General features: G+C 51.5%; 12 protein-coding genes across 12 annotated transcripts; 7 read left to right on the forward strand and 5 right to left on the reverse strand.

Annotated features, from left to right (window-relative positions):
* Positions 1-112: 112 nt before the first annotated feature.
* Positions 113-2,359, forward strand: N7457_004909 (alpha-galactosidase; the record flags this gene model as incomplete). Its single annotated transcript, XM_057175954.1, has 2 exons — positions 113-137; positions 210-2,359. 2 exons carry the CDS (start codon positions 113-115, stop codon positions 2,357-2,359), a joined length of 2,175 nt encoding a protein of 724 aa, XP_057033001.1.
* Positions 2,360-3,114: 755 nt separating this feature from the next.
* Positions 3,115-4,533, forward strand: N7457_004910 (NAD(P)/FAD-dependent oxidoreductase; the record flags this gene model as incomplete). The annotated part of the gene is made up of 3 exons (XM_057175955.1): positions 3,115-3,922; positions 3,969-4,212; positions 4,269-4,533. The coding sequence occupies 3 exons, from the start codon at positions 3,115-3,117 to the stop codon at positions 4,531-4,533; spliced, it is 1,317 nt and encodes a 438-aa protein (XP_057033002.1).
* Positions 4,534-6,040: 1,507 nt separating this feature from the next.
* Positions 6,041-7,546, forward strand: N7457_004911 (tRNA-splicing endonuclease subunit SEN54 family protein; the record flags this gene model as incomplete). The annotated part of the gene is made up of 3 exons (XM_057175956.1): positions 6,041-6,153; positions 6,246-7,030; positions 7,095-7,546. The coding sequence occupies 3 exons, from the start codon at positions 6,041-6,043 to the stop codon at positions 7,544-7,546; spliced, it is 1,350 nt and encodes a 449-aa protein (XP_057033003.1).
* A 586-nt stretch (positions 7,547-8,132) lies between these two features.
* On the reverse strand, positions 8,133-9,870 carry N7457_004912 (NEDD8-activating enzyme E1 regulatory subunit; the record flags this gene model as incomplete). The annotated part of the gene is made up of 2 exons (XM_057175957.1): positions 8,133-9,440; positions 9,496-9,870. 2 exons carry the CDS (start codon positions 9,868-9,870, stop codon positions 8,133-8,135), a joined length of 1,683 nt encoding a protein of 560 aa, XP_057033004.1.
* An 825-nt stretch (positions 9,871-10,695) lies between these two features.
* Positions 10,696-10,962, forward strand: N7457_004913 (CFEM domain-containing protein; the record flags this gene model as incomplete). Its single annotated transcript, XM_057175958.1, has 1 exon — positions 10,696-10,962. One exon carries the CDS (start codon positions 10,696-10,698, stop codon positions 10,960-10,962), a length of 267 nt encoding a protein of 88 aa, XP_057033005.1.
* Positions 10,963-11,448: 486 nt separating this feature from the next.
* On the reverse strand, positions 11,449-12,120 carry N7457_004914 (lysoplasmalogenase; the record flags this gene model as incomplete). The annotated part of the gene is made up of 1 exon (XM_057175959.1): positions 11,449-12,120. The coding sequence occupies one exon, from the start codon at positions 12,118-12,120 to the stop codon at positions 11,449-11,451; it is 672 nt and encodes a 223-aa protein (XP_057033006.1).
* A 665-nt stretch (positions 12,121-12,785) lies between these two features.
* On the forward strand, positions 12,786-13,743 carry N7457_004915 (ribose-5-phosphate isomerase RKI1; the record flags this gene model as incomplete). Its single annotated transcript, XM_057175960.1, has 2 exons — positions 12,786-13,161; positions 13,304-13,743. The coding sequence occupies 2 exons, from the start codon at positions 12,786-12,788 to the stop codon at positions 13,741-13,743; spliced, it is 816 nt and encodes a 271-aa protein (XP_057033007.1).
* Positions 13,744-13,967: 224 nt separating this feature from the next.
* On the reverse strand, positions 13,968-15,196 carry N7457_004916 (WD40 repeat domain-containing protein; the record flags this gene model as incomplete). Its single annotated transcript, XM_057175961.1, has 3 exons — positions 13,968-14,784; positions 14,866-15,121; positions 15,187-15,196. 3 exons carry the CDS (start codon positions 15,194-15,196, stop codon positions 13,968-13,970), a joined length of 1,083 nt encoding a protein of 360 aa, XP_057033008.1.
* Positions 15,197-15,389: 193 nt separating this feature from the next.
* Positions 15,390-16,594, forward strand: N7457_004917 (GTPase GPN2; the record flags this gene model as incomplete). Its single annotated transcript, XM_057175962.1, has 3 exons — positions 15,390-15,678; positions 15,738-15,838; positions 15,911-16,594. The coding sequence occupies 3 exons, from the start codon at positions 15,390-15,392 to the stop codon at positions 16,592-16,594; spliced, it is 1,074 nt and encodes a 357-aa protein (XP_057033009.1).
* A 143-nt stretch (positions 16,595-16,737) lies between these two features.
* N7457_004918 (Rpp14/Pop5 family protein) lies at positions 16,738-17,395 on the reverse strand (the record flags this gene model as incomplete). The annotated part of the gene is made up of 2 exons (XM_057175963.1): positions 16,738-17,081; positions 17,161-17,395. 2 exons carry the CDS (start codon positions 17,393-17,395, stop codon positions 16,738-16,740), a joined length of 579 nt encoding a protein of 192 aa, XP_057033010.1.
* Positions 17,396-18,117: 722 nt separating this feature from the next.
* On the reverse strand, positions 18,118-20,192 carry N7457_004919 (uncharacterized protein; the record flags this gene model as incomplete). Its single annotated transcript, XM_057175964.1, has 3 exons — positions 18,118-19,641; positions 19,699-20,005; positions 20,059-20,192. The coding sequence occupies 3 exons, from the start codon at positions 20,190-20,192 to the stop codon at positions 18,118-18,120; spliced, it is 1,965 nt and encodes a 654-aa protein (XP_057033011.1).
* A 1,010-nt stretch (positions 20,193-21,202) lies between these two features.
* Positions 21,203-22,724, forward strand: aclA (putative ATP citrate lyase subunit (Acl); the record flags this gene model as incomplete). The annotated part of the gene is made up of 3 exons (XM_057175965.1): positions 21,203-21,271; positions 21,357-21,644; positions 21,708-22,724. The coding sequence occupies 3 exons, from the start codon at positions 21,203-21,205 to the stop codon at positions 22,722-22,724; spliced, it is 1,374 nt and encodes a 457-aa protein (XP_057033012.1).
* Positions 22,725-24,050: the final 1,326 nt, after the last annotated feature.

Consider the following 24,050-nt stretch of genomic DNA (forward strand, 5'->3'; position numbering starts at 1 on the left):
TTTTTTGAGTCTGTAACGCCAGAGAGTAACAGCAGCTAAAATGAGTCATCTTTCAAGGCGTATTGCATTAGCTACGAGCTTCATAGCTCTACTTGCACAAACCCCAGCTGTTATGGCTACGGACCTGAGCGCAAAACGTGAGTTATTTACTGACAACTGACTAAAATCCTTCAATATGGGACTGCAAATCTAATCAACTTAATCTACAGCGATTGTGGCAGATGGCACTTCTTTTGCCCTCAATGGCAAAAGCGTTTCGTACCGTTTCCATGTGGATAATATCACTGGTGATCTCCTAGGAGATCACTTCGGCGGCTCTGTCGGAGCTGATATCCCTTTGGAGACTGTCAATGAGGTCAATGGTTGTGATGGTGCCTCAGGCCGTGTGCGCCGCGAGTTTCCAGATCAAGGACGAGGGGATTTTCGAATTCCTGCTGTTCGCATTCGCCAGTCCGCAGGATATACCGTGTCAAAATTCGAGTACAAATCGCACAAGATCATTCCCGGCAAGCCCGCGCTGTCTGGTTTGCCGGCAACAACAGGATCGGAGGAGGATGTCAGCACTTTGGTCATTCATCTATATGACAAGTATAGTGATGTTGCTGCCGACCTCTCGTACTCGATCTTCCCCAAGCATGATGCCATCGCGCGTAGCGTCAATATCACCAACCATGGAAAGGCGAATATCACAATCGAATCTTTGGCCAGTCTGAGTGTGGACTTGCCATTTGAAAATCTGGACATGATTAGTCTGCGCGGAGACTGGGCAAGGGAAGCTCAGCGCCAGAGGAGAAAGGTCGAATACGGCGTTCAGAGCTTTGGAAGTACGAATGGCTACTCGTCTCACTTCCACAATCCTTTCCTGGCCTTGGTGGAGCCCACTACCACCGAATCCCATGGCGAGGCATGGGGATTCTCGCTTGTGTACACGGGATCCTTCTCGGTGGAGGTCGAGAAAGGCTCGCAGGGCTTCACACGTGCCCTCTTAGGCTTCAATTCCAACCACCTGTCCTGGAATTTGGCACCCGGAGAAAGCCTTACCTCTCCAGAGTGCGTCTCCGTGTACTCTAATAGTGGCATTGGTGGCATGTCGCGCTCCTTGCATCGCTTGTACCGCAACCATCTCATCAAGAGCAAATTTGCCACTAGTGACCGTCCTACGCTACTCAATAGTTGGGAAGGATTAGTATTCGACTTCGACGAGGGCAAGATTTTCGACCTGGCAAAGGAAGCCGCCGAAGTAGGCGCCAAGCTCTTCGTTCTGGATGATGGATGGTTCGGCAAGGAATACCCACGAACCTCCGACACTCTTGGACTAGGTGACTGGACGCCGAACCCTGCGCGTTTCCCAGATGGTCTAGGCCCTATTGTGAAGAATGTAACAAATCTGAAAGCCGCCAACACCTCCACAAATCTGCGCTTCGGTATCTGGGTCGAGCCCGAAATGATAAGTCCAAAATCCACTCTGTATAAAGAGCACCCAGATTGGGTTCTGCACGCAGGACCCTACCCTCGCACCGAGGCACGCACCCAGCTCGTGCTGAATCTCGCTCTCCCCGCCGTCCAAGACTTCATCATCAAGTTCATGACCGATCTTCTCAACAGTGCAGACATCACTTACATTAAGTGGGATAACAACCGGGGCATGCACGAACTTCCTTCCCCTGCCACAAACCATGCCTACATGCTGGGCATGTATCGCGTGTTCGACGAACTGACAACCAAATTCCCTGATGTGCTTTGGGAAGGCTGCGCCTCAGGTGGTGGCCGTTTCGATCCTGGTATTCTGCAGTACTTCCCGCAGATCTGGACATCAGATGACACAGATGCCGTGGAGCGCGTCACCATCCAGTTCGGTACTTCGCTCGCCTACCCGGCCAGCGCGATGGGTGCCCATCTGTCTGCCGTGCCAAACGGCCAGACTGGTCGCACAGTGCCGGTGGAATTCCGGGGACATGTCGCAATGATGGGCGGGTCGTTTGGCTTGGAACTCGACCCGGCTGAAATGCCTGCGGAAGAGAAAGCTGCTTTGCCGGGGCTCATTGCTCTCGCGGAGAAAGTAAACCCCATTGTGCTCACCGGTGATATGTGGCGCTTGAACCTTCCAGAGGACTCGAACTGGCCTGCTGTGCTGTATACTGCTGAGGATGGTCAGCAGGCTGTGTTGTTTGTCTACCAGCTCGCTCCTAATATTGATCATTCCTGGCCGCGCATTAGATTGCAGGGACTGGATGCACAGTCTTCATACAAGATCGATGGTGGTGCGGTTTACTCGGGTGCGACATTGATGAACCTTGGTCTGCAGTTCCCCTTCAAGACTGATTATGGCAGCAAGGTTGTGATTTTGGAAAAGCAATGATAGAGAGACTGGTCTGTGGTTATATGACAGACCTTGACAGTCCTGTTTGAAAGAAAAGACGCTGGTCAGCTTCATGGAAAGTAATCCAAAGACGTCATATAGAAGCCAAGACCACAATGTCTTTCGATGTCTTCCTATTACTTTTTTTGTCCCCATACATCATTGTAATCTGGCTTTGTGAATTCCAAATTGTTCAATAGTTCTACACAAGGCACAGAATGCCGGCGGAAAAGGCACCATCTTGGCATCACTTTCCCACGGAAAACGCGTTGACAATCTGCGAGACAAGCCTAGGGCGTCCAACCGTGTCAGCAGCACTAAACCCAAAGAGGAATAAACAAGAGTGCCCGTGGGGAAAAAGTGGATCGAAGGCCTCGTCCATGGATCGACGAAGGGATTCCCCTTCCTAATCGGATTTAAAGTGTTGAACTTCCAAGATTGATGCAGTCAGTTTAAGGCCTCATGTGATCGGCTTGATCGGATCCCCCGCCCGATATACACACAACGTACCTGCATAGGTACTCCGAGGCGAGACCGGAGTTGTTGTTCCTCAAGCCATGCGATTCTAAGTGTCAATTCTAAGTGTCAGTGAATAGATAAGTTACTGATCAATTCCGTGGAAATCTGGGTATAACACGGAGAGTTGCCATATATCTGTAGTTCTCCCTCCCCGCTCAAGCTTGCAAGTATAAAGAAAGAGTCCACCATCTTATCAAGTAACCGTCGAGACTTACTTGCATCACATCGTTTTCCACATGGCTTCAGGCAACTCTTCATACCTCATTATTGGCGCTGGTGTTTTTGGTGTGTCAACTGCCTATCACCTCATCCAAAAATATCCCAATGCGTCGGTAACGCTGGTTGACCGCGATGCATACGATGCCGAGTCCCGCGTGGCAGCATCATGGGATTGGAATAAAGTTGTTCGCGCCGATTACGACGACAAAATTTACTGCAGACTAGCTCTTGAGGCTCAAGATATTTTCAAGTCCGATCCGCTCTGGCAGCCATATTTCCACCAGACTGGGGTATACTGGACATGTCGAAGCGACTATGCGCAAAACGTCATCACCCATCACAAGGAGCTTGGTCGTCATAACGATATTATTGCCCTACCTGTTGCAGAGGCCCGGAAGCTTTACGGCGGAATCTTTGACAATGCTGACTACACCGGCGTCAAAGAGGTTCTCGTGAACAGAGCGAGTGGCTGGGCTGCCGCTGGGGATGCTCTTCGAGCAGTCACGAAAAAGTGCCTGGAATTGGGTGTCAAGTACGTGACAGCTGATGTCACAACTTTGGAATTCGATGGCCGCGGCTCTTGTACTGGTGTCCAGATCAAGTCCGGGAAGACCCTGTCGGCCACACATGTGATCGTTGCAGCTGGAGCTTTCACACCCACATTGCTAGAATGGAGTGCTGCAAAGAGTGGCAATCCCGGCCTTAAGGCTGGAGAGAGGATTCTGGCTGCTGGCATTACTACTGGAATGGCACAGCTCAGCAAGGAGCAGCTGAAGAAGTATAAGGATATGCCTGTCGGCTTCCAGGGTTATACTCCCGAAGAGGGTACGTTTTCTGATCTTGTTTCACAAATTCCGCTAACTGTCAACAGGCAAGCCTTTTATCGGTAGTATTCCCCCTACGAAGGATGGAGAGCTCAAGTGGTGGGGATCGAAGATTTTCACAAACACTCGCGAGGTTTTGCCTGGCAGCTATATCTCTTCTCCACCCCCCACACACGATTATAACCAGTGGAAGGTTCCTGGACCTCTCAAGCAAGATATTGTCGAGTCTAGGAATCTGTGGTATGGACCCGAGAGTGCAGATTGGGAGATGACGAAACACCGGATTTGCTGGTGAGTACTATAAGCTCAACATCCAGCATGACGATTGAGATCTAATGTTTGAACAGGGACGCTTTTACTACAACCTCTGATTTCATTATTTCTCCCCACTCCGCCTCCAAGGGACTCTATGTCGCAACCTGTGGTTCATTCCACGGCTTCAAGTTCTTCCCTGTGCTTGGCAAGTATATCGCACAAATGCTTGAGGGCGAGCTGGCGCCCGAATTGGCAGAGAAATGGGCTTGGGATCGACAGCGCCCTGACTCGTCTCAAAATGTGGAATACCCCAACTCTGAGATGAAGCACCTCTTGTCACCTGCGGCAAAGCTTTGATTGGGGGTTTGAAGCAGTTCTGGAGAGCTATCAAGACTAGATCATTGTATATAACTTTCTTCTATAGACCAGAGCTTTCCAAATGTCTCTTCCTTTCCACCCACGTGAGTTCAGCTAACATATGTGCCTCTGTCGAGGAAGGCACCACCCAGGTCCCTTCCTGTTGGGGAAAGAACTCGTCGCCCACCCTGCTGACTCTCGTCGCCTTCAGCCTTCCCCAAACACATAAATACCCTCTCCTCCCCCCAGTTTCTTCTTCTTCTTCTTCCCTTCCTTCTCCACTCCCCTGCCCTCCACTCCGCTTTTTGCATGTATTCCCGTCCCCCTTCCTTTCCTTTCTCATCTTTCTGCCCATACCTAATTCCTCCGGTCACTTATCTGCCTGGCGCCTATGACGAGTGCTCTCTGAGGATGTTTCCCACTTTGTATCCTTCTAGGGACTGTTGATGTGCCGCAGGAAAGGTTAGTCACGAAGCATGCCAAGGAGACACGTGCTGAAACATGCGCCTTGTGTTCAACACACGGGGAAGACACTCTTTCGGCCGCTGCGGATACAGCCCGTCCTGCCTGCGGATTCCACTGTTACCTCTCCAAGCCTTGACCCCACTCCTTCACTGCCCGCCACTAACTTGCCCGGCCCCAAATGAAGAGCAATCTGAGGGTTTCCCACTTTTTCCCCTAGGGGATAGGGATCTCAAAGGGGTTGGTCTCGACACGAAGCGCGCCTTAGTTCACGGACACTTCCAAGGTTCTTTGAGCGTGGATACGGTCCTTCTTCCTGGTTATCCTTGTCCTCCTCCGATCCTTGACCCCATTCCTTCATTACACCTTGCGCTTTAGGAGTCTGACCCAGTTGCATGGGGCCTGTATGCAACACCTGATCATGACTTGCACCTCTACGTGGTGATCAGGATGAGTAGCCATCGTGGTGAAACCAAGCAAGTCTTCTATCAATACATGGTTTGAATAACATATTTCCTCTTCTTCTCTTTATGTTTTTGTAAACAACTCCGTAGCTTGATTGCACTTAAGCATTCCCAACTCTCCAAGAGTGCGTTATTGTCTATGTGATATACTTTTAAAAATCAAAAAATATCTTAATGACTTACGAAGTCATCCAGACAGTAGATATAAGCTGGACTTTCCTGGAGACATTATGTGCCCAGCTGCAGTGCCTAGTATGCACTGCATACTACCTAGGTGCCTAAGTAAGTAATGCCTTGATCAACTCCTAATCGTGGATAGATTTCTCATGCTGTGGCACTCCCGTATGCCCAAAGAATAATCGTCGATGGTGAGTGTAAGTAATTGCTGCTAGAATGCCTTATCATAACGGTCATGAATTGGAATGAAACTTGGGGAGCTTAGGGATTGACCCCAGAACGTGGAGCTCAACATTCTGCCGGCCAAAAACCGTCGCTTATCGATAAGCGCATCTTTTCTCCCCTCTGACTCCCCGGGACTGCGAAATTCCAGCCTCTCATTTATTTTCTAAACAATATTCACTATGGCGGACGTAGATGAGGATGTTATTCTCGCCCCTTCTAATGCCGCACCACCTCCCGAGGTCGACTTGTCTGATGAGACACAGGATTTTCGCTTCCTGAACAACCAGAATTTGTACGAGAGCACGAGCTGTTTGACATGGCGAACACCCCAATGGCCTCAATTGCCCGCTAAATGACCATTGCTTACCTGTAATTTTTCCGCAGCTATGCCGAGTCAGCCCCCAACATCCCGCGCCGCGGAGAGAAAGACTTCGAACCCAACCCGACAGAGCACCAAGCCGATGTACTCTCCGCTTCACGAGAGGCCATGCACAATGCCCTCTCATACCCCCGCATCCATACTCCCAAGAATCGCGTCATAGCTTTCTACGCACCGGAAGGATATGTCGCTCCAGCCGACCTTCAGACACCAAAATCTGCCGCAGAAGATGCAAAGAGCTCAGAATCCACCCCGGGACCCGCGAGGCCTGCGCCAAGGTCTGCTAGGATCTCCCCCGATGCATGCGTTTACGTGCCGAACCCGAAGGGCCAGCTATTCAAGGCAATGGGCCAAGCAGATTCAAAGAGCCGTATCTGGCTGCTCCCCGAGGAAGCCTTGTATCTTATCGAGAGAGGCAGTCTAGATATTAGATGGCCTAGCCCGTCTGGGTCCGCTGCAAGCCCAGACCAGGAAGACCTCTCCATCCCTATGAGTCTACAGGCTGCATATGCATGCTTCATGGGTCGGGGTGGTCTGACACTTGAGAGATACTCCGTTTACACTGGTCTCAAGCGTCTGGGCTATACGCTCATCCGAGCTCCTGGATGGTGCGATGACATCAAGGAGGAGTCTGATGCCCCAGATGCTACTGAAACAGCACCATCTAAGCTTCATGGCCCCGGTCTGGCTGGTATGCTTGCGTCACTGTTCAAATGGATCCATGACCCTCATTCGACGGCCTCTACGGCGACTGGCCCTATCATTGGCACTGGCATTCAACGTCATTATAGTGAGTGACTCTCCCATATCTACGAATATGGCTTTTGGTCCTTTTGCTAACAAAATCGCTTTAGTGGATGTATACCGCAAGCTCGCTATAATCCCTTGGTATGACCCAGTCACAGCGACCGAAAGACATCCCCTAGACACCACCCCACCCTTCCGCGTTGTATTCCACGTCTACAAGCCTTCGACCCCATTTAAAAAGTCCGCGCCACCACCCCCAGAGTTCCGCATCGCGGTTGTCAGCACACGAGATCAAACCACCATGCCCACACTGACGCAACTCGGCTTATTGCTCGAAAGCACACCACTTGATCCCCCACGCGGAGAGAAAATGGACCGCATGATGTACATGAGATTGCGTCATGGATATCGCAATGTGATCATGGCTGTCGTCGACCAGGGTGTCGTAAGTTACTTGCGAGTGGCCGATTCGGCGTTCGGGAAGGAGAAGCTCTATGAGAATAAGGGTGGTCCTCAGGGTTTCAAGCGGAACCGTAACCAAAAGTCGAGAAAGCGCTGAGATACTCGATTATCTATCGATTCCTTGGACGAATACGGCCCCTTGCTGGAAAACCCATCCAAAAGTGAATTCGACGTCCCGTCTTTGTTTCAGAAGGATTGAGCACCGAGTATGGATTCGGGCGAGGATGTCCATGCCATATCATCTATGCTCGGTGCTAGGTCATCTCGGGGGCTGAGACGCTCTGCGTAATGCTTCGAGCAATTACGGGTCTTCTCGCAAGCATGTCTACACCTGTCACCGGCTTGAACAAACGCCACTCGCATCTTGTTGGGGGCGTGCTCTGGCTACACACATTTGAGTGTCAGTCTACATAGCCCCCATAACCTGAGACTGCTCTAGAATTTTCAGTGATGGAACAGCCCACAGCATGTACTCAGGTACGACTACTATATTAGACCATTTCCTCATGAACGGGACATTTACATAGCTAGGTATCTCTCCAGACCGGAGTCTACAAAGCACAAATATCACAGAATCATAAATCATAACATGCTCTGAGTAAGGTCCTCATGGATCTGATGATTATCCCGATTCCCGTGTAATGCAAGCATGCAAAAGGTTCATAGCAAAGACCAGCCTTCACTCACAACCTATACATCTCACTTCTACTTCTCGCCCCATCAAAGACGCAAGTATTATCAAGCGGTCCATACTGCCTAGTAATAACCTTCAGCGCTTCCTGCGCAACCAAACCGCCCGTCAACGAAGAAATATTATGCAACTCGCCACCCTCAGCACGACGCAGCTCCTTGATTGCCTTGGCAATCTGCGCGCGCGCCTCCGGGTCAACGGCGGACCCATCCGCTCCGGTCAGCAGAGCAAGGATGCGTTCTGTGTGGCTGTTCCACAACCCCTCATCGTTAACAGACCGCTCTTCTTCCTGGTTGCTCGATTGGATTTCGTCCACGACCGAGTCGAGGATCTGGGTTGCGATGAATATCGGGATCAGGGAGTCGGGCATGCTGAGCTGGTTGCGGATAGTGTTTAGTGTTGAGGCGTCGCTGTCGATGCTGATCTGTGGGATATCGCGACCTCGCACGACCTTGATGTGTGCTGCGTTCTTGCAGAATACTTCGATGTCCCGATCTGGGATTGCGGATGCTTGGCGTCCGAGTTGGGTTTCTAGCCGGCGCACTGTGGCTGTCACCTCTTCCACGTCCTTTCGTGCTTTGGCTTTGTAGATGTTTTGGAGTGAGACGTAGTCTGCCGACTGGGCTTTCATGTCTGGTAGGGAGCCTGGGAGAGGCAAGACGCTGTGAGAGACATGGAAGGCTTTAATGGCTGAAGCAATGAGCCAGAAGTCTTGCGATTTCGCAGACAGTTGCTGGCACTCGTTCATCTCGAAGATCTCGCGAATCGAGCTGCGTAGACTGAAAGGTGAGATTGTCTTGAGCACAGCAGCGACTGCTTCATCGAAGTTCTCCTCGCCTCCTTCTGGGTTAGAAGTCCGCGTCTGGGACCGCACAAATTCCCTGAACTCGGTTTTCTCTTTGTAGTTGCTTGGTGCGTTGCCCTTGTGGGATTGTTCCCATTGCTCCAGGAATCGAAGCAGGAGAAGAATATAGGGCACATGACCATGTTGATGATCATCCAGTGTTTCCAGATTGTCCAGCTTGGCTGCGGCGGCGACAAGCTCAGGCCAGGGGTTGAGCAGACGCAGGTCCTGGGTTGACTCTGGGTCCGGGTGTGTCTCAACAATGGGGAACTCTGCCGCTAATTGCACCGAGAAGGTTGAGAAGAATCCAACTGAATGCAGGTACAACACAGGGATACCCAGATGCTTTGCTTCCTGGGTCAGAGGTACCAGGGTCGAGCGTCTAATTGGACCAGAAATGATCACCAGCTTGTGCTTGGGCAAGAAGCCAGGGTCTACGAGCAACTCCTCAATGCGCTATTTCAGAAGTCAATATAAGGTCGTCTGTTTTTGGAGGCTCGGACATTCACACCTTGGAATAGTAAGATCCCTGCACATCGGGGTTCAGTTCTTTCAATAGCCGGCAGGTTTCCTCAGCGCGAGACTTGCCCAATGACTCTTCTTCCAGAAAGAAGTTCACACCTAGATCTGACTCAGTGACCTTTGCTGGGTCGACGATGGTGAATCCACCAATTCCAGGCAGTACGAGGTTCTTGAGCGTTTCAACGCCCGCAACACCCGCGACGCCAGTGTTGTATTGACCGAGAGGACCATCAGAGTTCACCAACAGAACGTGGGAATCTTCAAGTGCTTGCTGGCCAGTTGCCGCCCACAAGCGGAGCTGACGATCATATTTGCGCTCCTTGGAGGTTGGCCCAGTCAGGGCGGCGGGGAAGGCATCCGTCATGGTGGATATCAAGTAATGCGGGGGAGGTCGTAGGGCTTTGTTTCGAATGAGACTCAGACCACTACCAGTGTGATTACCTGGGATACTTGTGTTTATGCTTTTTGTTCTCCAATCACGTAAGAGCTCGATTGATGGAGCAGTGGATGTTGACTTGTTGATGCGCAACTATTTTTAGTAAGCGCATATTGGGGCCTGATAATCAAGGCGTCAACGAGAGCCTCCATACATGCATCTTTACTTGGAACCTCTCTTACCCTTTTGACAATCCTTTAGGCAATTTACCACGAATAAAATTGCTTTTCTTTATGAAAGCCGCAAAAAGCTGACGGCTTGTTGGAATTCAAGTGGCAAAATGACCCAATCCTTTGACAGTCCTAGCAAAGAGGCTACCAGGGAGTATAAGTATGTGCAGGGAACTATTCTTTTGTCCGCTTCATGCTAGCTCAAGACATTGCCAATGATAAGAGCTTGGATTTGACCCACTTCCAGCTGATGCAGGGGACTATGGAGGGCTCGATTTCAAATCTATAGCGCATCCTGATTATGAACAACGAGGTTGAAACGAGACCGACAGGGATCAACACCACTCGGTTTGGAGTTTGCGCCAAAAGAACAATATTAAGGCACGCTATATTGTTCACCATAGATCTTACATCTGAAAGGCAGGCTAAGAAAGAGAGAACACCTTGGCCAAACCGGTAGGGTCTAGTGAACCAAATACTTATACCATCCAATGCCCTAAGTCCAGCTTCCATCGAGCTCACTCCTCCTCGTGGCACCCGGTCCCTTTCAAAGATCGATACAAGGAATTCCCTCCATCTCAAAATGAAGCTTGCCGTTCTCACCCTTGCCTTCGCTGCCTGTGCACACGGCGCGCTCTCACCCCGGTCCCAAATTCCCAACTGCGCACTTGACTGTATGGACCATGCCGTCAGAGAACAAACCAGCTGTGGCATTGATGACTTCCGCTGCATTTGCATGGTTTCAGATGTAGTGCAAAAGGCTGGCAAAGAGTGTGTCCTGCAGAAATGTGGCGTGAGAACTGCTCTGAGTATGATCCTTTGTATTCTGAATGAGGAATTCCCAAGCTAATGGATTGCAGATGAACTGATACCAGCTGTCAAGAAAGTCTGCAGTGAACAAGGTTTTTGATAGCCAGCAACGGGTTCCGATACTCCTACCTAGCTGTTGAGCTGGGATTCTCCCCAGGTGTGAAGGGATTGAGTAAACCACTGATATTGGGCTCTTCGGGGTACGAGACAGCCATTAGCTTAGCCAGTAACTTGAAATTCAATTAGGCGAGCTATGTACAATAAATGGCCCCGGCTGTGACTCTCCACTCTTAGATAATTCAAATACGTGCGTTGTTGTCGCTTCCCATCGTTGCATTTGGCAATGGTCAAAGCCTCAAACCATATGTGTAGGGGGGTGCACGCACATAAACAATGGAGCTGACCTCGGATCTCCTCGGAATTATTCACAAATCAAATAAAGAACCCAAACTGGTGATAATGATCCGTCATGCCTTGGATATCCCAATAGAATATTTCCCGGCTCAGTGTAGGCCAATGCACACCATTAGGCCACCACTGTTCCAGCGATCACCATTTGCGCCCAGAAATAAAGCGCATAACCCACAAAAATGCTGAGACACCCACGGTTCCTCGCCGCCGACGATTTCCCGAACGCATTCTTCGCAACAAAAAGGTCGCTTACGACAAACATCACAGCTCCCAGGCCTCGCGAATGCAACCAGTCGGCAGGGACAACCGGGGACGTGGACGTAGCAGCAGCAAACATCACGCCGATGATAAGCGCATAAACCGAAACCAAAGGCTTCATATCCGGAGCAATACCAAGATCCAATACATTGGTCTGAAGTGAGAAAGTCGGCGGTGGATATATAACACCTAACCATTTTGCAGCGCCTAGAGTGCCCACGAGCGTAGCGGCAAAAGTCGGCCAGGAGATTTCGTGGGACTCCTGTAGGAAGGCCATAGTATAGGCTATATGAGCTGCCGCAAAGGCGACGATACCGAGTTGGAACGATATCGATACTTTCCCTTGCGCTTCTGGTTTGCCAGTTGGGGTTTTGCTGTCCAGGCCATGGAATTCACGTCGCGAAGGAATGAGACAGAAGTCACCGATTAGGGAGAAGCTAAGGCCGATGGTGATGAGGCGGCAATAGTCTGACCATTCTGTGGATGGGAGGAGTAATGGGCTGCTAAGGAATGCAGCCGAAGAGAGCATTTTGAATACCCCCGTGCCGATGTGTGATCTGGATTTCCATTCTGAGAAGACCAGTAAGGGCAGTGAGCCTAGTAGCAGGCATGCTGAAGTCGAGATTGACATATCCATGGAGACCTGACACCGAGATGAGGTGGGTATACGGAGCAAGTGAACTCGTGGCCAATGCTGTGCCTCTTATAAGCGGGTTTGCTTGGCGAGAGGCCGAGGCACCACGCTTGCTTGTGAGATTGAGGTTGTTCTTTTGGTCTTGTTGCACTCCTAAGCTGAAGGGTTAAGTCGCTGTAAGTCATTAGTTTGGAGATTTGACGTAGAATTTCACACAATATTGGGTTTTATAAGACAATTTCTGGTTATCCCCAAGTATAAGCCGGTAGGATGTCTATGGACAATCGACATGGCCACTGTCATCGATCAAAGTGCCACCGCTCAATTGCCACAGTACCAAACCCCACAACTGTGACGTTATAGTGCAGAACTATTTTATTTTATTGTGAGATCTGATCTTTATTGTTCATTTCTCGCAGCGCCAGTCAGCAAAAGAAGCAAAAGAGTCTCCAACGGGGATCCATGGTCCACTCAGCCCGTTTGATCTCCCCTCTTTTCTTTGCCGTCGACTCACCCTCCCCACACTTTCTCGCACCCAAAGTCTCAGACTTCAATCCACCATGTCCGCCCTCGAAGAAGCTAAGCGCGCTGCCGCCAAGGTCGCCGTTGACAAGCACTACCCCAAGGATGCCCGCTGGGTCGGTATTGGCAGTGGTACAACGATCGTGTACGTCGTCGAGGCGATCAAGGCCCTCGGCGTTGACACTTCTGCCACCAAGTACATCCCCACTGGTTACCAGTCCAAGCAGGTGATTATCAATGCGGGATTCACTGCTGTGGAATTCGATGCCATCCCCCAGGGCACTATTCTCGACGTGGCCTTCGACGGCGCGGACGAGGTTGACGAGGATATGAACTGCATCAAGGGCGGCGGTGCATGCTTGTTCCAGGAGAAGATCGTCGCCATGCAGGCGAAGGAGTTTATCTGTGTTGCAGGTGAGTTGATCTGATCGGATATGATCTTTCATTTTGCTCGATTGTAGTTATTCGGGTTAGCGGAAGTAGAGCGGACGCTCTTTTTAACTTTTCTATTGTTCGCAACCACAACATATTTACTGACTCATGATCGCACTATTAGACCACCGCAAGCTTCAACCCCGTCTCCTCACAAACTGGAAATCGATCCCCATCGAGGTCGCTCCGATCGCTGCCCACCGCGTTATCACCAAGCTGAAGGAGCTTGGCAGTATCAACCCCGCCATCCGCCCCTCTGCAACTGCCAAGGAGGGTCCTCTCAAGACCGATCAGGGCTTCTTCCTCATTGATGCTCCCTTCAAGCCCTTGTTGATCAAGGCTGATATTGAGGCTGGCCAGAGCGGGAACGGCGAGGATGGTGTGTGGGCGGTTGAGGTGTTGGCTCGTAAGATCAATGAGATCTCGGGTGTTCTTGAGGTCGGTATCTTCAGTGGTTTGACCGGACCTCAAGCTACTGCTGCCGGCGGTATTGGTGGTCAGCGACCCGTTGCGGCCTACTTCGGTATGGCTGATGGGTCAGTCGCTGTCCGCAAGGCCGAGTAAATATCTGGACTGAGAGGCTGAGTGGTTGGAGTTGGAGGGGACTATATGAGACTACGTATAACATAGATGATACCAGTATGTATGTGAACTGGCAAAAGCTTGTGATTGTTTTTTTTTTCTTCTTTTGCAATTGTTTTATCAGATTTGGATTGTGGTATCAAGATTGGGCGAACGCTTCGTTTCAAGTGGAGTAGGATCAAGGAAAAGACTTGGGTGGCCTGGATTTATCTCGCGCCCTTGCCCTTGGCCTCCGTCTCGCCCAGCTCCCGTACATAAATTTTGACGGAGCCTTCTGGGACCTCGTCATGGCCGTTTTCGAATCCAGGGCTGACCGCGACTGCCAGATGGCGGCCATTGCCACTGAACGCCACAGCTGAGACACTGGTTTGGTGCTTTTGATATTGGCGGATGCGGCGCTTGGAAATTCCGTCCCAGAGAGCAACAACACCATCACCACCACCGGAGGCAAAGGTGCCGAAGGCAGGGTGGAAAGCCAATGCGTTGACAGGATAGACGACGTCGACGCCATCCTCAGCGGTCTGACGGTGACACTTGAAAGCATACTTGCGGGCCTGAGACTCAGGCGACGGGTCGAACCACTCGACGGCAACACGGCCCTCAATGCTGGATGAGGCATAGCCAGCGTCATCGGGCATACAAGCAACGCAACGGGTCATGAACTTCAAGCTACTCTCGCGGCGTTGCCAGGGCTCAACCTCGACTCGGTTGCCGTTAGGTGATGTGCTGTCTGCTTGTGCAGTGAGAAGGGCGAGTGCCTTGAGGTCGTAGATGTGCAATGCGCGCGACGCCATGGCGACCACTAACTTGGTGGCGGTTGCAGAAACCGAAAATGGTTTCGACGGGAGGGGGACGATGATTGGAAGGGAGTCGGGGTTTGCGCCAGCATCGGGCATGTGGATGTGCAGTGTCGAATCCCATGAGGCGGAGATGACGATGTTATGCTCGCGGCTGTAGACGACATGGCGTACACCGGCTTCGTGGCTGCTGAGCACGGTCTGTTCGGCGGTGTTAAGGTCAATCCTATTTATTTAGTAGTCAGTATCATCTATGGACCTAAATTATGGCATTGGTAGTGATAGGATCCAATGGGAGTAAACTTACTTCCTGACGTCCCAGTCCAGTCCAGCTGTGTAGATCACATTCTCGGTTTCGCCGAAGCAGACATCCAGCACAGGCGCACGGTGCTCAAACTTCTGTAGTAGCTTCCCCTCTCCAACCTTGCCATTTTCATCGCGTAGATCATAGAGGTATACATTCTTATCCCATGACGATACGACGATCTGCGTGGAGTCGGGGTCGGGGGAGAACTTCAGCGCCGAGATAGCATCCGTGGGAGGGGACGCCACGGTAAATTGATCTATAATCGAATATTAGAAGCAGATTCAATAAGACAAGACAGCATAATATGGAGGGACTACTTACGAGAAGCCATCTTGGGGGAGCTGTGCGGAGTTGTAGGAGATCAACTCGCAAGCTCCCCGGCGCCTTTGGCCGTTGCCTTTTCTGCCATCGTCACCGCCCTTTGATTCCCCGCGCATCGATAAGAAAAAAAGAGCAAACCGCTTGACATCATTTATTCTCAGTACAGACATATAACGCCTCATATCTCAGTGACAAGTGCCAAGATGCCCTTTGCCCAGCTGGTTATTGGTCCGCCAGGTGCCGGCAAGTCTACGTACTGCAACGGCATGCATCAGTTCCTGGGCGCAATTGGCCGGAAATGCTCTGTTGTTAATCTTGACCCCGCTAACGACAAGACATCCTATCCATGTGCGCTGGACGTACGTGACCTCGTTACCCTAGAGGGTATCATGGAGGAGGACAAACTGGGTCCTAATGGTGGTGTGTTGTATGCACTCGAAGAGCTCGAAAACAACTTCGACTGGTTGGAAGAGGGCCTGAAAGAGCTTGGTGGTATGTCTATCGAGCATCTTATGTGCGGATAGTTACTGACTATCTTGATAAATCTTCAGACGATTATATTCTATTCGATTGCCCTGGCCAAGTTGAGCTCTTCACACACCACTCCTCATTACGAAACATATTCTTCAAGATCCAGAAGATGGGCATCAGGGTTAGTGACTATACACATTGTTGTCAGGCGCAGTGAAACCACAGTTATCTAATCAAATATTTCATGAAACAGTTGATTGTCATCCACCTGGTCGACTCCTATACCCTGACCCTACCTTCAATGTACATCTCCGCCCTCCTCCTCTCCCTCCGCGCCATGCTCCAACTCGACCTCCCACACCTGAACGTCCTCACCAAAATTGACAACCTCGCCAACTACGCCCCGCTGCCCTTCAATTTAGATTTTTACACAGAAGTTCAAGACCTGTCATATCTACTCCCGGAGCTAGGAAGCGAATCTTCGCGGTTCTCACACGAGAAATTCAGCGCGTTGAACCAGACCATTATTGATCTAATTGAGGAATTCGGACTCGTTGGCTTCGAAACGCTGGCCGTCGAAGACAAGAAGAGTATGATGAGTCTGCTACACGCCATCGACCGTGCGTCCGGCTATGCATTTGGTCCCGCCGAGGGCGCGAATGATACTGTCTGGCAGGTGGCTGTTCGCGAGGGCATGGGTGGAATGGATATTCGGGATATCCAGGAGCGCTGGGTCGATGCGAAGGATGCATACGACGAGCAGGAAGAGAAAGATCTGGAAGAAGAGGTTCGTATACGGAATGCAGCGAGCCAAGTCGAGGCCACTGGTGCAGTAGGCGGAGACGACGAAGATGACGGACACGCTTACGACGAGGAACTGGAGAAATGGAAGCGAGAGATGCCAGACAGCGGCGTGAAAGTACGCCGCAAGCAATGATCTTCCAACCTCTCCGTAACCTAATTTGAACGTCGAATATGATATAATCAATGTACGATAGCCGGGAATACACATGCATAACCTGAACCAAAACTTTGGGGTATCTCATTAAAATGTACAATCAAAACACTAACTTCGTTCGCTCAATCATCACCCATCCTCTCATCCTCACTCTCATCCATAACAGATTCAACAACAGCAGAACCCCCAACCAATCCCTCAAGAACCCCCCTCTCCTCCGCATCCTTAACCCTAACAATCTCCCTCCTCGCGCGCCGAATAGCCTCCTCCTCCGCTTTGCGCATAGTCCCAGACACCCGAATCACTCGGAACACACACCCGCGCTCGCGGCCAGTCCCCGAGCGTTTCAAGCCACTGGCAGGTTCCGGCACGCCGGACATATAAGTGAGCGCAGACCAGACGAGGCGGAAGGCTGCGCGAGGGCATTTGACTATCGCAGTGGAAGTAGCGGGCGAAAGGTATTTGACTATTTGGATTAATTAGTAGATGTTCTTGCGGGCAAGGATTGTAAAGTAGGCGAGGTTGGATTTTATATTCACACGTACTGGTTATTCCGCCTGCTGATGCACCGCCTAGCTTTCCAATGCCCCAATCGCCGTATAGCTCTGCCACGGACTCGCGGATCATCTTGGCTAGGAAGCCTGGGGTGAGTGCGTCGGAGGTTGGGGAGTGGATTGCTAGTTGGGGGTTGTGAGGCTTTGAAATTGGAGCTGCGGGCCAGGTTGATGGGTCTGGGTAGAGGATGTCCACGAGGAGGTAGCGGCTCTTGAGACGGACCATTTTGACGCGGTGTTGTGGTGCGGTTGAATGATGTTGATGCTGGTGTGTCTTGGGATTGAGGTTGTAAAATGGAGCTATTGAAGCAGTACTCCTATATTGCCCAGATTATGTGCCAACTGGAATGACTGTCGTGCGCTGCGTAGAGAACGTAAAGTCCTGAAGCTGAGGTTGACTGGAAAAGATTGCGATTGATAAGCGATAAGGATATTTCCTAATCGGGTGGCTCAGCTTTGGAGACAACTTTTGGACTTCAGGAAGGCTCTCGGGAGGGTTGTATGGATCGGTTCCGAATGCTTTGATTCTCTGCTGGCTCTCAATGAAAGGTCCTTCATATCACTTTCGCATTAAGAACAGCGTTTTGTATTGGGCGGGGCTTCAGTGAACTTGAGCGAGTTCCACCCATATACCCTAAAATATACTCCGTACACATTTTAGACTGAAATTGAAAACACATCATGCGGCAATAGCACGTTCATTATTCCCCAAAGAGGTCTAGTCATCTACTGTAAAACGAATTAAATCAGATCCGTAGCCGGGTTGCACCCTTTTTAGGTGCCAACCCGTCCACTTGGTCATGCCACATGGATGCAGTACATCGATACACATAACTGCTCAGAAAACACAAGAAAAGAAAAACCAAGGGATGAACCATCCGAACTCCACCGCCTTCAACGGACGGATTATATGCCAGCGGACGGCGCTGCAAAAAGTCACAAACAAAATCACAGGTTGACCTCGACACGGCCCTCGGCACCGCCCTTCTGCAGGGTGGGGAGGAGGTAAGTGATGTCGTCCCAAGGGTGGCGGTAGAGACCGGTGCGCAGGCGCTTCTGGTCGAGGTAGTGGGCAATGAGACCGATGGAACGACCGAGCACGAACAGACCGTTGAGAACACCCATACGCATGTAGTCCTCGCACTCCTCGGGGGAGAAAGCACCGCAGTTGCGGAGGAGGTCAACGAAGCAGACAGCGACACAGCCGTCGACGTTGAGGATCAGGTTGTCCTTCTTGGAAGTGGTCACAGTCTCAACGGCGATAGCGTAGTCGAGCAGCTTGGTGCTGGGGAAGTGCTTCTTGACGAACTCCTTGACAAGCTCGACACGGAGATCGGGGTTGTTGCGGGACTTGACCTTGTGGCCGATACCGGGGATAAGCTTGTTCTCCTTGCGCATGGTGTCCACGAAGTCACGAGGGCTCAGACCCTTGTCGAAAGCCTTGGTGAACTCCTCGGCAGCACCGTCCAGGGCACCACCGAAACGCGAACCGATGGTGAGCAGACCGGACACGAGAGCGCTGATAAGATCCTTGCCAGCACGAGTAGTGATGATGGTGTTCATGGCACCAGAAACGGCGGGACCGTGATCGGCAGTCAGCATCAGGACCATCTCGAGGAACTTGCTGGCATAAGGAGGCAGGCGGCGGCGGAACCACAGGAGAGACATGACACCACCAATGCCGATATCCTCTCTGAAGACATCGGAGATGGGCATACCGGCGTAGAGAAGCTCCTGGCCACGGTCGTCGGAGATAGTGGAGATGAAGGCGGCGGGCTTACGGACGAGACCGAGCTCCTGGGCCCAGGAGTAGTCGATGGGGATCTTGGGGACAACAGGCTCGGGGGCGGGGACGATGGAGCCCTTCTTGAGCTCGGCATCGTAGACAGCCTTGAGGAGCTGGGGCAGGTCCTCGAAGGTCTCGGGAACGTGAATACCAGCGTCACGCATGGCCTTGTTCTTGGTGACGGCGGTCTCGAGATCGGAGTTGGCGGAGGCGCCGGCGTGACCGAACTGAACCTCGGTCTTGAACAAGCTGGCGCAAGTTCCGATGGCCCAGGCAACGATGGGCTTGGTGATGGTGCCGTTCTTGACAGCCTCGATCACACGGTATTCCTCAACACCACCGACCTCTCCGAGCAGCACAAGGATCTTGCACTCGGGCTCGGCCTGGTAACGGAGCAAGTGGTCGATGAAGGTGGTACCGGGGTAACGATCACCACCAATGGCAACACCCTCGTACACACCATCGGTGTTCTGAGAGATGATATTGTTCAATTCGTTGGACATACCACCGGACTTGGAGACGTAACCAACGGAACCCTTGCGGTAAAGCTTGGAGGCCACAATGTTGTCCATCATACCACCAGTGTTACCGATCTTGTACGCACCGGGCTTGATACCACCGACGGTAGCAGGGCCGATGATAGTGATACCCTTCTCCTTGGCAGTGACCATAATCTCACGAGCACGCTTTGGTGATAATTAGCATGATATCCAGAATAACACGGGGGACAGCGAAGCACATACACGCTCAGGCACACCCTCGGCAATAATGGCGATGGAGCGGATCTGGGGGTTCTGCATCAACTCCATGGTGGAGGTGTAGACGGAGCGGGAAGAGGCGAAGTTGACAACGGTGTCAACGTCAGGGTGCTTGGCCATGGCCTTCTCAACATCCTGGTAGACGGGGAGGAGAGTCTCGCTGGTACCCCAGTACATCTTGCTGACGAACTGACCACCGAAGGTGTAGATGATACCCGCTACGGAAGGAGTCGAGCGCTTGCAGATGAAATCGAAGTCGAGCATGCCCTGCACGGCTCGGGGTTGCATACCACTGTTCTAGTCAGTCTGGAACCATGACCATGGAATCAGAGATCCATGACTTACTACACGAAGCATCGTGTCTTGTTGTGGAAAAGGCTGTGTTGGAGAGGTGAGATGACACGGCTGGGAGGGGCGAAGCGGGTGATGTTATCGTTGGCAGACTGGACGCCGCCGGGGGCGAGGGTAGTAGAGGGCATGATGAATCTAGGTTGTAATTAGCATGCGGGTTGGATGCTGAGCCAATTATCCAATGTGCCGGCAATTGTAAAGAAGGCCGTTGGAAATCGGAGGGGCGGAAGAGCAATGGATAAGAGTAGAGAGGAAAAAAAAACAGAAGAGACTCACTTTATGCGTTAAACAAGCCGCTCAATGCGAAATAATGAGGAAAAAAGGAGAAAAAGGAGATGAGATAGGAGAAGAGGATCGAGAGGATGAGAAGGGGCAAAAGAAGCAGCTGTTGAGAAAAATCCGCGGGGTGAATTACTCGGAGTACTCGCAGATACACCGTACAGCTCGTCCCAGACCGCTGGATCCGCACAGCTCAACACTTGGCAGTCCGCGAAGTACCGGGTACCGGCGATACTGTACCCACCCCGTTTGGTTGGTGCCTGTTTCTCCCCGGAGCCGTACGGAGGGGTCTCCGTACAATATGGGGGATGTTCATGACGGCATTTGAGGGTTGTTGTCATCGGTAATTTTGGTAATTTTGACATTGAAGGTCTTCAGGCGGTTCAAGATTCAGTACTGAAGCTATACTGGATCTACCTAGGTAGACTAGGTATGTGATTCACCATCCCATTTGAAATACGAAATATCATGCTTCCCAAAATGTACAGATCGTCTCCTGTTCTGGCGGTCTAACCTAGGTACCGCTCAACAGAAATCCAAACATCCAGCGGTATCGGGGGTGCGAGTACCTCGAAATAGGTACAAACAGTGGCGCCATCAGAAGTACCCGATACTTTGTGGAGAATTCCCAACGAAGGCCCCCCACCTTCTTTTTGATCTTCCGTTCTGATCCTGTCCCTCAACAGTGGGACCTGCCGAGTTGTACGCTGTAATCTCCAGCACAATTTTTTTTTAGGTGTACGCCGTACACTCCAGACCATTTCTCACCTTTTCCCCCTTCTTCTTACCTTCAGCTCAAAATATCCCTTGTGCCTTTTTTTTCCCCCCATCTTTCCTCAATCCTCCATCCACACACATCATGTCCGCCAAATCCATCCTCGAGGCCGACGGCAAGGCCATCCTCAACTATCACCTCACTCGCGCCCCGGTGATCAAGGCCACCCCCTCTCCCTCCTTCCACAACACACAACCCTCCTGCTCGCCTCGCCTCCCTTTACTTCCCCGACGATAAGGCTGTCAAGGATGTCCTCGACCAGGCTGAGATCTCTTACCCTTGGCTTCTGACCCCCGGAGCCAAGTTCGTTGCCAAACCCGATCAATTGATCAAGCGTCGGGGTAAGAGTGGTCTGCTCGCCTTGAACAAGACCTGGACTGAGGCCCGGGAGTGGATTGAGGCTCGTGCCACCAAGGATGTCCTGGTTGAGACCATCACCGGTGTCCTTCGTCAGTTCCTGGTTGAGCCTTTCGTTCCCCACCCCCAGGAGACCGAATATTACATTAACATCAACTCCGTCCGTGAGGTAAGCTTTCCCCGCAAACTCGGGTGTGGAAAGAGCCAAAAGAGTCTAACAATCTGATTTCAGGGTGACTGGATCCTCTTCACTCACGAAGGTGGTGTCGATGTCGGTGATGTCGATGCTAAGGCTGAGAAGCTGTTGATTCCCGTCAACCTCAAGCAGTACCCCTCCAATGAGGAGATCGCCGCGACCCTGCTGAGCAAGGTCCCCAAGGGTGTCCACAATGTTCTGGTTGACTTCATCTCTCGCCTGTACGCCGTCTACGTTGACTGCCAGTTCACCTACCTCGAGATCAACCCCCTGGTTGTCATCCCCAACGCCGATGCCACCTCCGCCGAGGTTCACTTCCTCGATTTGGCTGCCAAGCTTGACCAGACTGCTGAGTTCGAGTGCGGTACCAAGTGGGCTGTTGCCCGCAGCCCTGCTGCTCTTGGTACCCCCGCCGTCGTCTCCACCGATGGCAAGGTCAACATTGACGCTGGCCCGCCAATGGAGTTCCCTGCTCCCTTCGGTCGTGAGCTGACCAAGGAGGAGAAGTTCATCTCCGACATGGACGCCAAGACCGGTGCCTCCCTCAAGCTGACTGTCCTCAACGCCAGCGGCCGTGTCTGGACCCTCGTTGCCGGTGGTGGTGCTTCCGTTGTCTACGCCGACGCCATTGCCTCTGCTGGCTTCGTTAGCGAGCTTGCTAACTACGGAGAGTACTCTGGCGCTCCTACCGAGACTCAAACCTTCAACTACGCTCGTACCGTCCTCGACCTGATGCTGCGTGCTCCTACTCACCCCGAGGGCAAGGTCCTCTTCATCGGTGGTGGTATTGCCAACTTCACTAACGTTGCCAGCACCTTCAAGGGTGTTATCCGCGCCATCCGCGAGGTCGCTCCCGTCCTTAACGAGCACAAGGTCCAGATCTGGGTCCGCCGTGCTGGTCCCAACTACCAGGAGGGTCTCAAGAACATCAAGTCCGTCGGTATCGAGCTTGGCCTGGACATGCACGTCTACGGTCCCGAGATGCACGTCAGTGGCATCGTGCCCCTTGCCCTCCAGGGCAAGAAGAGCGACGTCAAGGAATTCGGCGCATAAATAGTTTAATCCTTCTTTGATGTTTGTTCTTTCTTTGCAGCGTGTGTCCGTTGCATCGGTTTTGTGGTATAATGCATGGCATGATATGACTTGTTTTTTGCGGGATTCCGGGGGTCTGCGGATGTGGATGTCCCCCCGGCGTCTGTCCTGTTTTGCTGAGGGTATGGCGTTACTTCCCGCCCGGACGAAAAGACCCGGTTCTTCTGGTGCCGACGTACATGATTCTCCGTTGATTAGATTTCATTTTCCTATGTTCACTACCGGGGGATTTAGATCGTGTGATGTCCCGTCGGATAATATCAATGATACGAGGCAATTATTGTCCCTGATTTTCTCTTTCATACTTGAACACATATTAGACAGATGATCTCTTTATCTTACAGTCCTCCGTACCTCCCTAGGTAGAGTGTGCGAATTGTCACAGTGTGCATCCGAAGCTAGAAAGGAAAGAAGAAACATGAAGCTCAAGAATCAAATTGTAAATAATACATATCAATACCTATGTAATTTTGGATAAGCTTAAATCGAGGATCCAGGAGAAGAAAACAAGCTCCCGCACCAGACTCCACACCAGCTTCGCTGCACCCCGGATTGACAGAGCCGTCAGCTCCTCAGATCAACTTTAAGATAAAGTAGGGACCGTGCTAGACCTGGGGGAACCAAACCAGAGTGGGATGTCTTCCGCTGCCCCGAGACTAGGGCCAAGCCAAGCATCGGCCGAGCGGGAATTGCCTGACTTGTATATAGAAGGAGGACTAGTACATTTAGAGCGGGAGAGGCGCTTTATTAGTGTGCACCTAAGTTGCGTTTATCATGACCTTGGTCGGTTCCTCGATGGTCGTGGCCAACTGTCTAATACAGGGAGGCTTTGTGCTGCGGCTGTGCTTGCTGGAGATATACAAGTATCTTATGTATACTTCAAGTGCATCTATACTGCTATATCCGGACCATATTCTTTGGTTCTGCGATGATCGACAGAGCGAGACTTGTCTGTTGTCAATACTCTATTGCTTCGGGTCCAGCATACGTTCTAGAGTGATAGGAAATATATCACAGACCATATGTCGCCGCGTACCATAAGAGAATTCATCTTATACATTGTGTCAGGGTCTACTGAGAGAGACGTCGAAATGTATCATGAAGATGGCTGATGAAGCTAAGAAGGAAACTAGGCTAGGAGGTTATGGACTGAGGGAGAAGTCTGATACATTGTATCCCGACGCCGCATGATTTGAAGAATCCACATGTTTCCGTTGACCAGACGAAACAAGTGTTCGAGAGAGACCAAGTTGGCTTCAGGACTAATGGCATGGCCGTGGAGTATAT

This window comes from Penicillium paradoxum, assembly GCF_028828445.1.
Source record: "Penicillium paradoxum strain IBT 22861 chromosome Unknown utg000004l_segment0_segment0, whole genome shotgun sequence".
Taxonomy (NCBI): domain Eukaryota; kingdom Fungi; phylum Ascomycota; class Eurotiomycetes; order Eurotiales; family Aspergillaceae; genus Penicillium; species Penicillium paradoxum.